The sequence below is a fragment of the Hibiscus syriacus genome, unplaced genomic scaffold (genome assembly GCF_006381635.1).
Source record: "Hibiscus syriacus cultivar Baekdansim isolate YM2019G1 unplaced genomic scaffold, ASM638163v2 tig00008843_pilon, whole genome shotgun sequence".
Taxonomy (NCBI): Eukaryota; Viridiplantae; Streptophyta; class Magnoliopsida; order Malvales; family Malvaceae; genus Hibiscus; species Hibiscus syriacus.
The window spans coordinates 178,842-193,500 of record NW_024062175.1 but is presented as its reverse complement, the minus strand read 5'-3'; the positions used below and the strand labels follow the sequence as shown (position 1 = coordinate 193,500).

Sequence of the window (14,659 nt, the reverse complement as noted above, 5' to 3'; positions counted from 1 at the left end):
GAACATCTACTGGGGCAACACCGTTTTCTCTAGTCTACGGAATGGAAGCAGTCTTACCAATTGAAGTTGAGATTCCATCGCTTCGAATATTGAGAGAAACAAAATTGGATGAATCTGAATGGATCCAAGCTAGAGTTGATCAATTGAACCTTGTTGAGGAGAAAAGATTGAAAGCTATTTGCCATGGACAGATGTATCAGAAACGGATGATGAAGTCTCATGACAAAAAAGTACATCCAAGAGAATTCCAAGAGGGTGATCTAGTACTAAAAAAGATCTTGCCTATACATAAAGATTTCCGTGGGAAATGGATGCCTAATTGGGAAGGGCCATACGTTGTAAAAAAGGCCTTTTCCGGAGAAGCGTTAATCTTGGCAGAAATGGATGGAAAAATTCTGAGAAATCCAATAAACTCGGATTCTGTCAAGAAATATTATGCTTGAAGAAAAAGAAAAAAAAGAGAAAAGAAAAACAAAAACAAAAGAAAGAAAAAGAAAAAAAGAAAAAAGAAAAAAGAAAAATGGGGGGTCAAGGTGAAAACCCGCAAAGGGCATCTTGTAACCAAAGGAAGGATTTGAGTTGAAAACCTGAAAAGGCGGCTCAAATGCAGGTTGATATTAGGCATCTGGCAATTGAACTCTCTTAAGATTTTGACAGTTTGGAAGAAACTTCACATCTACAAGCATTTCGACAACGTTTGAGATCTTCCAGACAAAAGCTTACATCATTTCTCTAAATTGTATCAACTTGATTAATTTAGAAATACTTATGCTTATAATTTGTTGAGACATTTAAATTTTTATTATTCTTATGCTTGCCAGAACTTTGGATACAATTCTATCTATTTCAAGTTCAATTTATTTGAGATTCAATTTATTTTTGGAAATTCAATTTATTCTTCTATGAATTAATATAATTTTGAAATAAATTAAAGATTTCTGAATATCACTTTATGTTAATACTTTTAAATACATGGAATACGAAATAAGCAAATCATCATCATCTTAAAGCCATGAACATTAAGATTGTTACACGGGATGCTACCGACAACAAGGTCGAATCCGCCAAATCTATTCATCAATTGCTCCAACCGATCACCATTCAGTTCTTGCACATCTGTTTTCAAAGATATACTAAGACAGTAGAAGACGATCTTTGCAGCACTGATTCTAGCAAAAAGAAACAAGATATTGATATCACTGGGAAACATGTCTCTATACAGATCCTTATGTATGGTTTTTAAAGAAACCTAGAAGCATTTCCACCTCATCAGGTTCAAGTGAAGCAACTTTATTCCTTCCAACCCATACTAGATTCCATTTTCAGCACTCATCAAGAACATACTTATGGATACTCGAAGGTGGCTCATTGACATAAGCTTCAAGAACCTTACAGATCCTTTCTGTCAATTTGGCACTTCCTGTACATGTTTATAAACAATTCAACTTTGTTCTTGGATCCCATGAAAGCCATCATTTCTTTGTCAATGGAAAAGCATCAGCACATGGAGGAAGCATAAAGAGAAAATCTGTTATTAATTGGCAGAATTATGAATATAGCCCTTTTCAGTGTAGTAGCATGGAAATGCTTCGAATCTACAAATTTTGGCTCTACATCGAATAAGCACCGTGATATCCTAGTCCAAACATTAACTGAAAGAGACTCCATAGCATCTTCTGGAAGTGTTCTTTGAGTTATCTGATCTGGTTTGGCAGAACCAATCATTGAATTTGGAAGATGAATGTGTTCATAGCATCTTCTGGAAGTGTTCTTTGAGTTATCTGATCTGGTTTGGCAGAACCAATCATTGAATTTGGAAGATGAATGTGTTCATAGCATCTTCTGGAAGTGTTCTTTGAGTTATCTAATCTGGTTTGGTAGAACCAATCATTGAATTTGGAAGATGAATGTGTTCATAGCATCTTCTGGAAGTGTTCTTTGAGTTATCTGATCTGGTTTGGCAGAACCAATCATTGAATTTGGAAGATGAATGTGTTCATAGCATCTTCTGGAAGTGTTCTTTGAGTTATCTAATCTGGTTTGGCAGAACCAATCATTGAATTTGGAAGATGAATGTGTTCATAGCATCTTCTGGAAGTGTTCTTTGAGTTATCTAATCTGGTTTGGTAGGAACTACAGAACCAATCATTGGAATTAAAAGATGAACTGCATGATCGTCTTCATTAAGAAGTTTCTTTTCAAGCTTCTTTTGCTTATCCCTTTCCCAAAAATCATAGCACAAGTTTCGTCTTTGCTTGTAACTGGGATTATCACATAATGGCTTCCCATATTTTACCGGAAGAAGTGCGTCAGCATCTTTAGTCATTTGAGCAGCACATATAAAATTTGCCAATTCTACAATTGATGAATTTGGACCACACATCTCTACATGGCTATTGAAGCTTCAGCCTTTGAGAATCCCATTTTTGTCAAGTATAACAGTTTATTCTCCTCATCAGAATCAGAATTCAAGATTTTTCGGTATTAGAAGAACTATCGATATCTGTGAAATCATCTTGAAAGGTCACTTCATAATCAGATGAGTTGTTATCAGAATCAACATGTTGCCTGAATGCAAGCTTTTCAAGAGCCTATACTATTGAGTGTTATTCTCAAGAGATTTTATGACATTATATCTACATTTGTCAAAGATGATAGATTCTTTGTTTTGAAGAAGAAAGATCTATTGGTTTTTTTTACAATTGAAGAAATACTCAATTCACCAATCTGAAATCAAACAACTTAACATTCATGCATCATATTTAGGCATTTGCAAAAATAGATGCATTTCCATTCATTTTTTTATTCTTGTTGAAATTTTAACAGGAATTTCAAAGATTTTAGCAAAGATTCAAATCTATCATTTGATGGATTTACATTTCCAGAGAAGGTTCATAATGAGAAGAACTCATCTGAAGAAGGAAGAAGAAGTTCATAATGAGAAGAATTTGTTCAACCTTTTACCTGAATTCATCACTTGATGGATTATTTTTGCCAGAGAAAGTTCATAATGAGAAGAACTCATCTGAAGAAGGAAAAAGAAGTTCATAATGAGAAGAATTTGTTCAACCTTTTACCTGAATTCATCACTTGATGGATTATTTTTGCCAGAGAAGGTTCATAATGAGAAGAACTCATCTGAAGAAGGAAGAAGAAGTTCATAATGAGAAGAATTTGTTCAACCTTTTACCTGAATTCATCACTTGATGGATTATTTTTGCCAGAGAAAGTTCATAATGAGAAGAACTCATCTGAAGAAGGAAGAAGAAGTTCATAATGAGAAGAATTTGTTCAACCTTTTACCTGAATTCATCACTTGATGGATTATTTTTGCCAGAGAAAGTTCATAATGAGAAGAACTCATCTGAAGAAGGAAAAAGAAGTTCATAATGAGAAGAATTTGTTCAACCTTTTACCTGAATTCATCACTTGATGGATTATTTTTGCCAGAGAAGGTTCATAATGAGAAGAACTCATCTGAACAAGGAAGAAGAAGTTCATAATGAGAAGAATTTGTTCAACCTTTTACCTGAATTCATCACTTGATGGATTATTTTTGCCAGAGAAAGTTCATAATGAGAAGAACTCATCTGAAGAAGGAAGAAGAAGTTCATAATGAGAAGAATTTGTTCAACCTTTTACCTGAATTCATCACTTGATGGATTATTTTTGCCAGAGAAAGTTCATAATGAGAAGAACTCATCTGAAGAAGGAAGAAGAAGTTCATAATGAGAAGAATTTGTTCAACCTTTTGTCTGAATTCATCATCTAAAGAAAGAAGAGAAAGTTCATAATGAGAAGAACTCATCAAAAGCTTATTCAACCTTTTGAATGACTCTATCACAGAAAGAAAGAGGTCAGCATTATCCCCAGCAGAAAGTTCATAATGAGAAGAACTCATCTGGAGAGAGAGAAGAATTTATTCAATATCTCCATTATGATCAAGTGAAGCTAAATGGATAAAAAAATTTATTATCTTTTCATCTTTGCCCTATTCTTGTTAACACAAGAATGAGCAAAGAGGGGCAGCTGAAGATACTAATTTTTTACCCATATTATTATTATTATTATTATTATTATTATTATTATTATTATTATTATCATCATTATTATTATTAAATATATATTAAATACATATATAAATAATTAATTACAGACCCAATTACAACTGGACCGGCCCAGTTACAAACAAACCAGAACCGGTCCAGACCAACCAGAAATCCTAAACATTTAGGGGTTTCAGTTAGGGTTTCCTAAACCCTAATCCCAGTCGCCTCAGCTTATTGCCGTTGGATCTTGCCAGATCCAACGGTCCAGATGGCTCCAGATGGAAACCCTAGGGTCTGATACCCTAGGGCCACGCGGCCGCCGTTGCTGTTCTCGCCGCCTCCACCGCTGCCACGTCCCAACCGAAGGCTCCAGAAGCTCCAACGCCAGCCGTCCACGCCATGGCTACGGGGTGAGTCACCACTGGTAGTCCGGTGACTCACCGAGACCCCCTCTTCGGACCGGTCCGATGGCCACACCGGTGGTGGCTATAAAAGCCACCACCCGAACCTGAAAAAAAAAAAAAGAAAAAACAGAGACCAAAAGAAGAACACAGAGCCGAAAAAAAAAACAGAGAAATAATATAAAAGAAAATTACTACCAACGATCTCAGTCAACATCCCACAACCAGCAACCAAAAATAGAAGGAAAAAAGGAGAGAAGCTTACCGAGGAAGCCACGACCACCGGAACCCTCCAAACGACACCGACAACCTTCGAAAACCGAAGGTATTTTCCTAGATTTGCTCCGGTTGGGAGATTTTTAGGAGAAAATAACACCGGAACCGTCATTAGGACGGTCCGATCTATTTAATGGTGGAAAAATAAGATTTTCCGGCCACCAGATGCGGTGGCCGGCGGTGATGGTCACGGTGGCAGACGGTTGCCGTCCGGTGACCGGCTTCCCTCCGGTGAGGGAAGCTAGAGAGCTGAGAGAGCTTTGTTCATTCTCTCTCAATTAGAGAGAGAATGAAATTTGAAAAATGAAATAGATGGCCCGAAGGGCCGGCCGTTTTTGACCTTTTATAGGCCTTCCCGAACGATGTCGTTTCGGGAAGGACTATGCGCGTAATTAGACAATAGTTAAACCCCGTCCGCTGTCCTCCTAACTTGTAAACTTTACATTTTAGTCACTAAATCGAATTTATAAATACTTTTAATTCAGTCTTTGAATTTCAATTTAATTTATTTTAGTCCTTTTTATTAAAATAATATATTTAGGATAAATAATAGATTTAATCCCTTAATTTTAATAAATAATATTTTAATCCCTAGTTTATATTTTTAATTTATTTTATTATAATATCCGAATTTTAGATAATTTTATTTTAGTCACTAAATAAATAAAATAAATAAATAGCATGTTTAATCCCTAATATTTTGATTAGTTATGAATTAGGTTTTTAATTTTATTTTTTCTATCATTTAGTTATTTATTTTAAATATATCGTTCTAGTTGTATTTTATTGTTTTAATTTTACTTGTTTATTTATTTAAATATTTTTATAGTCATAAATATATATATATATATATATATATATAATAAATAAATATTTACTTCAAATAAATTATTTTAATATTTATTTTTCAATATCGAAGAAAAGGACAGTCTTAATACAACTGGATGTCCTATTCTGGTATTTTAAAATTAAATATTATAAAAAAATTATTATTTAATTTTATGTAAATTAATCAAATAGAAAGAAAAGAGCTGTCTTAAGGCACCTAGAAGTTCTTTTCTAATATTTTTAAGTAAATAAATATTTTTTTTATATAATTTTGAAATAATAGAATTATAAATTAAATATATTTTTGAATTTTTAAATTTTAATAATAGAGACAATTTATAATTAAAAAGTACCAAATTTGGGCGTTGTAGGGGTGCTAATCCTTCCCTAAACGTAACCGACCACGAATCCCTTTTTATTATTAAAAAGAATGAATTTTTTGTTATAAACGCAGATCAGTTCATTTTTTATTAGTGTTTTCTTTAAAACTCTTTTAAAAAAATAATTTTTAAGTATTCGACCTACCTGACCTAAAAGGCCGATGGCGACTTTCAAATTATTTTAAAAAACATTTATTTAAATCAATTTTCCAACCAAATTTAAAATTTCGTGCCCGGACGAAATCTGGTTACGACATAACCCATTTTCCTAAGTTCCCCTACGTAACCTACTACCTTCCACATGTTAAAGGGAAAAAAAAGCATGAATAAAGGGAGGGAAAAGTAAAGCTCCAATGGATCCAACTACTAAATTGAATAGCAACCACTCGTGTTTTCTCACCAACTCGGTTAACACGGAGCAATACAATTAAAAAAGACACCCTCATCTCCGAGTCAATTGCTCCCTCTCCTCTCCCCTCTCCCCTCCTCACAATTCCCTTCTTTATAATGTATTATTCTCCTCCCTCTTCCTTTTTTCTGGTATCATCATTTCAATTTACTCCAACCAAAAAAAAAACTCTTTGAAAAGAAGGCTTAGGCTTATTGGGGGAACAGTTATACGTAAAGTTGGTAAGCCGTATGGGTAGATCTCCTTGTTGTGAGAAAGAGCATACCAACAAAGGTGCATGGACCAAAGAAGAAGATGAACAACTCATTAACTACATCAAACTCCATGGTGAAGGCTGTTGGAGATCTCTCCCCAAGGCTGCTGGTCTCTCTCGCTCTCTCTCTTTCTTTCTTTCTTTATGAACATTATCAACTGGCCTGGATTTATTCATATATATATATATATATATATTTGCAGGTTTGCTTCGATGTGGGAAGAGTTGTAGGCTTAGATGGATAAACTACCTGAGGCCTGATCTCAAGAGAGGGAACTTCACAGACGAAGAAGATGAACTCATTATCAATCTTCACAGTTTGCTTGGAAACAAGTATATATCATATTCAAACTTTGATATGTGTATATATGTATGGGTAAATTACACAAATGGTCTTCCGTTGGGTTTACTTTGTTGAGTCTCTCTATCGTTAAAAGTTATAAAATGATCACCGACTATTTGTATATTTCGAATCCGTCATTTTATGTTAAAAAGTCGACGATGGTTTGAGCTAGATGTTAATTTATGGATTGAGATATGATAAATCCATATTTTAATGATGTATACTGACACCACTATTGGTTTCAAGTACTGGCTCGACGACATGATGGAAACGAAAAATCAATCCACAAAATCCAACTCAAACGGTTTCGAGATCAGATTTTATCATATATATCTCAATCAATAGGTTAAAGTCTAGCTCATATGCCTTTCAATTTATTAACGGAAAAAGATAAATTTAGAACATATGAATAATTGAGTGGTTATTTTGTAATTTTTAATAGTCGAAGAACAAAACAAAACACTGCCCTATAATCAAGAAATAATTTTATATCTTTTAGTAATCACAAAACTCGACAACCCTACGACCGTGAGATCATTTGTGTACTTTACCCTATTTGTATAAATATTAATGCTGATTATTTCCCTTTTTATTGTTTCAGGTGGTCTTTGATTGCATCAAGGTTGCCGGGGAGAACCGATAATGAGATCAAGAACTACTGGAATACTCACGTCAAAAGAAAGCTTTATAGCCGGGGGATCGATCCTCAAACGCACCGTCCACTCAATTCTTCACTTTCTTCCTCCACGGTCACTACCTGCAGCAAGAGCAAAACATTAAGCAACAACGTCGGCAGCAGTAATAGCAGCTTCAATAACAATAACAATAACAGTGAACTGCGATTAGAAACGAAACGGTCAGCGACGCCATTGATGAAGGTTAACGGAAAGCAAGATTCGAACAGCAGTGGCGGCGGAGTAAGTAGTGATGAGCAAGTTTCACCGCAACGTCGTCTCAACCTTGAACTCTCCATTGGGCTTCCATTTCCGTACCAGTCTCAAGTTTCTCCCATCAACTTAAAGGAGTAGGGTAGCAGATGATATTAATAGAGTTAATTACATCATATGTCTCCAAACTATGACTCTTATTCAAATTAGTCCTTAAACTTCTAAACTTTTTAATTCCATCCCATTCTAAATTAATCATTAAACTTTTGAGCATTCCGGTTTCATTCTCAAACTATAACTCTCGTCCTAAATTAGTTCCTAAAATTTTGAATCTTCCAATTTGACCCACATATTCATCCAAATATGTAATCAATTTCATCCATAGTTTAACCTAAATTTTATTCTTTTAACATATAATAATAATATTTGATCTAACGATTTTATTAACAATAGATGTGATTAATATATACATGTAATTTGGGATAAAATTGAAATATTCAAAAAAGTTTGGGGACTAATTTAGAATTAAGACCATAGTTTGAGGATGAAACTAAAATATTTAAAAGTTTGAGGACTAGTTTAGAACGATAATTAGAGTTTAGAGATGAAATTAAAATATTTAAAAGTTTAGGGACTAATTTAAAATAAAAATAACAATTGAAGGACGTGAGATGCAATTAAATCTAAATAACAGTACTAAGTTTTTCACCTTAGTAGATCAAATTTTCTTCTGAATTTCGAGTTTTTTTTTATTCAATGATCATTGTTTTGGACTTTGTGTTATATGTATGTTTTGTTTTGGATTTTAAACGTTTGAAAGTATTTTGCACGTCACTAAAAAATATTTAAATTTTCGACTAATTTAATACCCGTCGTTATTTACCGGTGAAAATAAAACATCTTGTCAAAAACTTGTAATCTGAGTGTAGCTTTCGACCAAATTATTTTTTTAGTCAGAAATTTTATTATTTAAAAAAATATATCAATTTAATTTATAAATGAATAATGAATTCGTCGAAAATTTTGTTCACTTTAATAAAAATTATACCAATATAATATATGATGGAACAATCATTCCGTTGAAAATAAAAATATATAAAAAATAAAAATTTCACAGCACATTTTATAACACTCCTTCCCGTATTCGTCACCAAACAGAAACCAGGAATGTCACCTGAATCTTATAAAACATATTTCTATCATAAACCAATAAAATTTTGTTCCTTTAAAAAAGCATTAATAAACCATTTGGTTTTACCGGGGACAGAGGAGGTAAAGCTGGGGATAATTATCCTTTTATCTTGCTTTAGGTCTACAATATTTGATTTAAATACCATTCACTAAATTTTTTACAATTTCATCTTATTATAAAATATTTTAGGATTCTTATTTTAAAAATTAATTCATGATCTGTACATCTTTTGAATTTGAACCTCCAGCAAAAATGATGTTTCCTGAGAACCTCCCACTCAAGAATGGATCGAGGGAGTACCGGAGATGCGGCCAGATCGCTTAGAAATTTAAAATTCTCTTGCAGTTTAGATATTTTCTGTGTATTTTATATGAATTATTTAATTTTATACCCTTGAGGTTTCATAATCTCGCACCCTCTAAAATTTTAATATAATCTTTTATATTCGCAGTCCTTACATAAATTCATGCGTCCGTCTATGCTCCTCTAAATTGTGTCATCGTTACAACATAATAAGACCTCTAACTTGTGTGCCTGGACCAAGCAAATACTAGTGATAGCCAATTGTTACTAAAATTGAAAAAGCAATTTTTGCCTGGTGGATCTCTCGTGGTCTGCGGTGCTGGTGAAGTCATGTTAACGCTTTGTTCTAACTAAGAGTTGTATTCTTCTAACTAAGAGTTTTATTCTAACTTATATGATATGATGCTATCATTTTACTTCTTTAAAATATTAAACTAAGAGTTGTATATGACGTTATCTCTTTCTTATTTGTTTATTTTTTTTTATTATATGTTTTTTAGATTCAAACAATTTTTTGAAAGCCTGAAGGTAATCGAATATTTGAACTATGCTTTTGAGTTTTTGATATTCTTTGCATTTTTTATTACTTTCTTTGAATTTTTATGTTTTATGCTTTATTTTTGTTCTTTAATTACTTATGAACTTGTTATGTTATTAGCTGTTTGTTTAGCAATTTTTCAATATTACCTACAAGATTATAATAAAAATTTAAGAAGTACTCCTCATAACATGTTTTATTCAATTAAAATTATTCAATATTTTCCGTGTCAATCATAGATGAGTTTGATTCTATGAAAATGAGAGTTCATCTTTTTTTTTTGAATTAATACTTGATATCTGATCTATTGATCGAGTAATTCAGATTGGGTACTGTAGAGGCGAAGGCGACCCTCCCAACCCAGTTTACTCCATTCGTAAACGCCATGATTCGAACCTCTGACCTTGGTTAAGGGATCTAATGCCTCATCTCACTAGATCAACTGTTTGTTGGTTGAGAATTCATCTAAATTGATGAAAATATTACATTTCAGACTATGTATTTTTTTACATAAAATTAAAAGTTTTTTTTTGGAACATTTAGTTATACTAGTTTTAGTTGTTATTAAAATTTTAATTTGAAAGATTATATATGTGAGTTATACTTATATTAAATTATTTCTTTTACTTTATTAATATTAACTCAATCAATAGTATTTTTCTGAATTCATCAGTGACTTGATCTCTGCTTTTATAAAATTCACTAGTAAATTAGCATTGTAATTAATTAAATATTGAATTTGTAAAGTAATACATTTCGCCTGATTATGCACTTTTAAGGGTTTTTTCATGAAAATATAATGAAATAATCGAGACAATGAGTGTTGGCACAAGCAGTTAGAATTCAGTAATTTGAGTTTGTAAGGTCAAATTCGAATTCTATCATCGCCATCTTTTTTGGACAATCTATAAATTCCTATGTAATTATAAATTCATCCTTCAAAGTCTTGTAAGTTCATTATATAATAACATAAGATTTTACATTCGTCCTTAATCTCAACACTTATTTAGATTTTTAATTATAGAAAAATGTTACCATTGAACCATATTTATTTGCCATAGAACAATACAACCAGGGGCGGATGCACTAAGTAACCATAGGGGCCAAGTGCATTCTATTATTTTGAAAAAAAGGGGGTTAAATTTAGTTTAATGGGTTAAGAATTTTTTTCATACACTATTTAAAAAAAATAAAATTTTGGATTTATTTTTAAATTTCTGGATCCGCCACCGAATACAATATAAAAATGAATTATATGTGTTCTACTTCCATTGATGATTTGTTCGAACTGTGAAAACGTGCCAAAAAAATTCGACAAGGTAGACATTAGAATCTACAAATCCATACTTTCCAAGGTGAGTTAGAGATTATTGAATAATCACGAGGCATTATGGGCGTTGCTTTTCTGCAGTAAATATCTTAAGAATGTCTCATTCATGGATCCTACCTTGAAACCGTATGCCTTGTCGACTTGACATGGTGTTATGAAGACACGAGACACATTACGAACTGATAAAATATGCATGGATATTGGGGGATGGTTATCAGGTTTGGTTTTGTATAACAAATGTATTTAGAAATGGATCTAAAGGATAAATTGGGACGGCTTATTGATCTTATTAGGGATGGATCTATCTATTTAAGAGGCAATGCCCCAAACCCCACCCTAAATGTTTTACAAAGAAGGAATGGAAAATGAGATGATAATAGATAATATATAAAACTTAAATGATTAAAATAGTTGCAGTACTGAAAAAGGGAAATGAATAGAAGAAAATCAATTTCGGTTCTAAAGGTTTTATCTTGATTAATTCGGACTGATTTGGGTCGTATCTCTGGTTTTGGTAGGTGTGAGTCACCTGATGAGGATTTTCTGCATACACAAAAACTCGAATTTAAAATTATTTAAGCGATATTAATCTGTTTAGTACTTAAATAAACTCCATCTATAGTAATATATATTATACCATTATTGCCATAAATAGTCCTACAATCGCAACAATGGCCGAAGTGACTGCCACAATGCAGGAAGAAACCAACAACTTTGCCCCACAATTTTTCTTCAATCGGATCAACCAGTCGAAGGGTGTCGAGTTTTGATTTTTATTCTAACTAATCCCTAAACTTTTAAATATTTTAATTTTATGCCTAAACTATAATTATCATTCTAAATTAATCCTCAAACTTTTGAACATTTCATTTTCATTCTCAACTATAACCTTCATTCTAAATTGGTCCCCAAACTTTTTGAACATTTTAATCTCATCACAAACAATATGTATATACTAATCACATCCATCGTTAATAAAATCATTATGTCAAGTTATATTAATATATGTTTGAAAAACAAATAGGTTGAACTATGCTTGAAATTAATTACATATTTGGATGACTTTAGGAATGAAATCGAAAGATTCAAAAATTCTGGGACTAAATTAAAATGAAATTCATAGTTTGGGGATTAAATTGAAATGTTAAAAAAATTTAAGAATTAAAAATCATAGATAAAAGTCATAATTTGAGAACATATGATATAGTTAACTCGTAGAGGATCCAATACATCGGACGAGTATTATGAAACAAATTCCGTTTGCATGCAGAGCTTACTTATTGTGAATCAGTCTTAAAAATCTGGAATCTCCACATCCAATTCCGATGTAATTTACATATGAAAACGTTCTCTAATGCATGTATGTAAGTTGCAGCTTATCAAAATTTACACTTATAGGCAGAAAGAGAGGGTCGGATTTAGCGGAACAAGGGCAATATCCCCCACTGATGCAGAAATCCCTCTCCGGTGGTGACCTCTAGTAGCAACAACATCAGCACTACTAGCATGGCTGCTCTCCCGTTCCAAGTTTCGGCACTTTTCATCCAACCCATTCCCAAACGGTCACGGGTGGATGGAGCTCCCGCCGTTGTGAATCGTAAGTTGCCAGTAACTCCTCCACACTTCCCAGGGGAACTAATGACTACACAAATAAGAAAACATCTCCACTTTACCAAGAAAACAAAAACAATGATTGTATTCTACCAAGTAAAAATGACCATTTCGAAACCATTTCAATGAAGAAATTCATCCATAAAATAAAAATAAAGTTTTTCATCAGGGAGCTCCCAAAATATTTTCATCAAAATATACAAACCAACTTTTCAAATAAGTTACGACTCGAATATACAAACAGGGTCTACATATATACATGCCCTCTAAAGGAATAACTCGAGACATACTCTGCTCTGCGTTCAGTCTGGATCTCGACTGCTTAAAAGGGTCCTCGAATGCCCCACCTACTAATTTGCGTAAGGAAACAAATTTCAAAGGCTGAGCTCACTAGTCCAGTGCCACACTAACAACTAAATCATACTAAAGGTGTTCAATAAATACTCAAGATATCGAGTCTAATGCATCATTGAGTATACTCGTATACCCACTTTCTACTCTATATTAGACATCATGGTGCGACTGAGGGTTCTGCATCTTTGAGCTCACGCACCCTTTAGTCTATCGAGGATGAGGCCCAGAACTCTACATTGGACACAATACCCTCGACTAATCCACCCCTCGCAAGTGTCGGGCCTCAACCTTAATTAGTCATCTTAAAGTGTCTCGTGCACTACCTAAGGATATCCGGACTAATTATATTCATCGATACTAGTATCACTTACTAAAGTAACTCGAATGTCCTTATCGTTTCTCGAGTATTTAAACAAGGCAAGTTTTATGTCGCTCTAATTTATCTTGTTTCTAATTATAATTATCATTATTCTTGTTCTCACTTGTATTCTTATTTGAGTGTAATTAGAGCTTTTGGGAACCCTCATTTTCCTCTTAAGATCTATTGGGTATTAAAACTCAACCCAAAACTCTGGTATCGATACTAACCTTAGAGTATCGATACTGCCTCTTAAGTATTAGTACTCCCCTCAAGGTATTGATACCATAGTGTTAAATCCTCTTGCAAGAAAAAGGGAAGTATAGATACTCCTATGGGGGTATCGATACTCAGTCCATGGTATCGATGCTCCTTAAGGTACCGATACAAAAAATTCTCACTAGAAAAATAGTTTCGATACCAAACCCCTCGATCTTGAAACTAGGACCCCAGTATTGATACTCCTTCAAGCGGTATCGATACAGTCCTCATAAAACTCGATTATTTTATGCTTATTATAAGAACAATACCACACAAATTGACCACACAAACTCCCCCAACTTGTTATCTTGAGGTTCCCAATTAGTGTTTAAGTCTTATGTGACAAAAAGGGGTCATAAATAAGATTTTAAAACATGTTAAAACATCAATACAAAAAATCTACCATGGGAATTTACTTAACATGCTTCAATCTCAACTCTTAAGCTAGAATGCATTTCTAATGATCCACAATTGATATGAAGGAGTTGTAAATGTGTTACCTTGATTCCCTTGCTGCTAAAGTCTCCCTCAAACAAGTATGATTCACCTTTTCTTTTCCTCTTGCTTTGGAACTCTCTCCTACCTCTTTCACTAAACAAGGTAGAAAAATGGATTACTAACTCAACTAGGCATTGGATATAAAATAAATACACTCCCTATAACTCAAATCCACCAAAATGGCTATAATCACTTAATTCCTTTAAAACTCCTTAAAACCCATTTTTGGAAACTAGGACCAAATCTTGAGATTAGGGGCTTAAAATGAAGCTTGAATGGTAGGTATTTGTATTCTTACCTTGGTTAACTCAAACTGAAATTGAAATTCTTAAAGTTTCCTCATTTGCAAAAAATATAAGTGCTTGGGAAGTATAAGGGGAGTGGTTCA

General features: G+C 33.1%; 1 protein-coding gene across 1 annotated transcript; it reads left to right on the top strand.

Moving 5' to 3' along the window:
- Nucleotides 1–6,460: 6,460 nt before the first annotated feature.
- On the top strand, nt 6,461–7,983 carry LOC120202472 (myb-related protein 330-like). The gene is made up of 3 exons (XM_039202883.1): nt 6,461–6,706; nt 6,800–6,929; nt 7,541–7,983. The coding sequence occupies exons 1-3, from the start codon at nt 6,574–6,576 to the stop codon at nt 7,965–7,967; spliced, it is 690 nt and encodes a 229-aa protein (XP_039058814.1). The 5' UTR covers nt 6,461–6,573; the 3' UTR covers nt 7,968–7,983.
- Nucleotides 7,984–14,659: the final 6,676 nt, after the last annotated feature.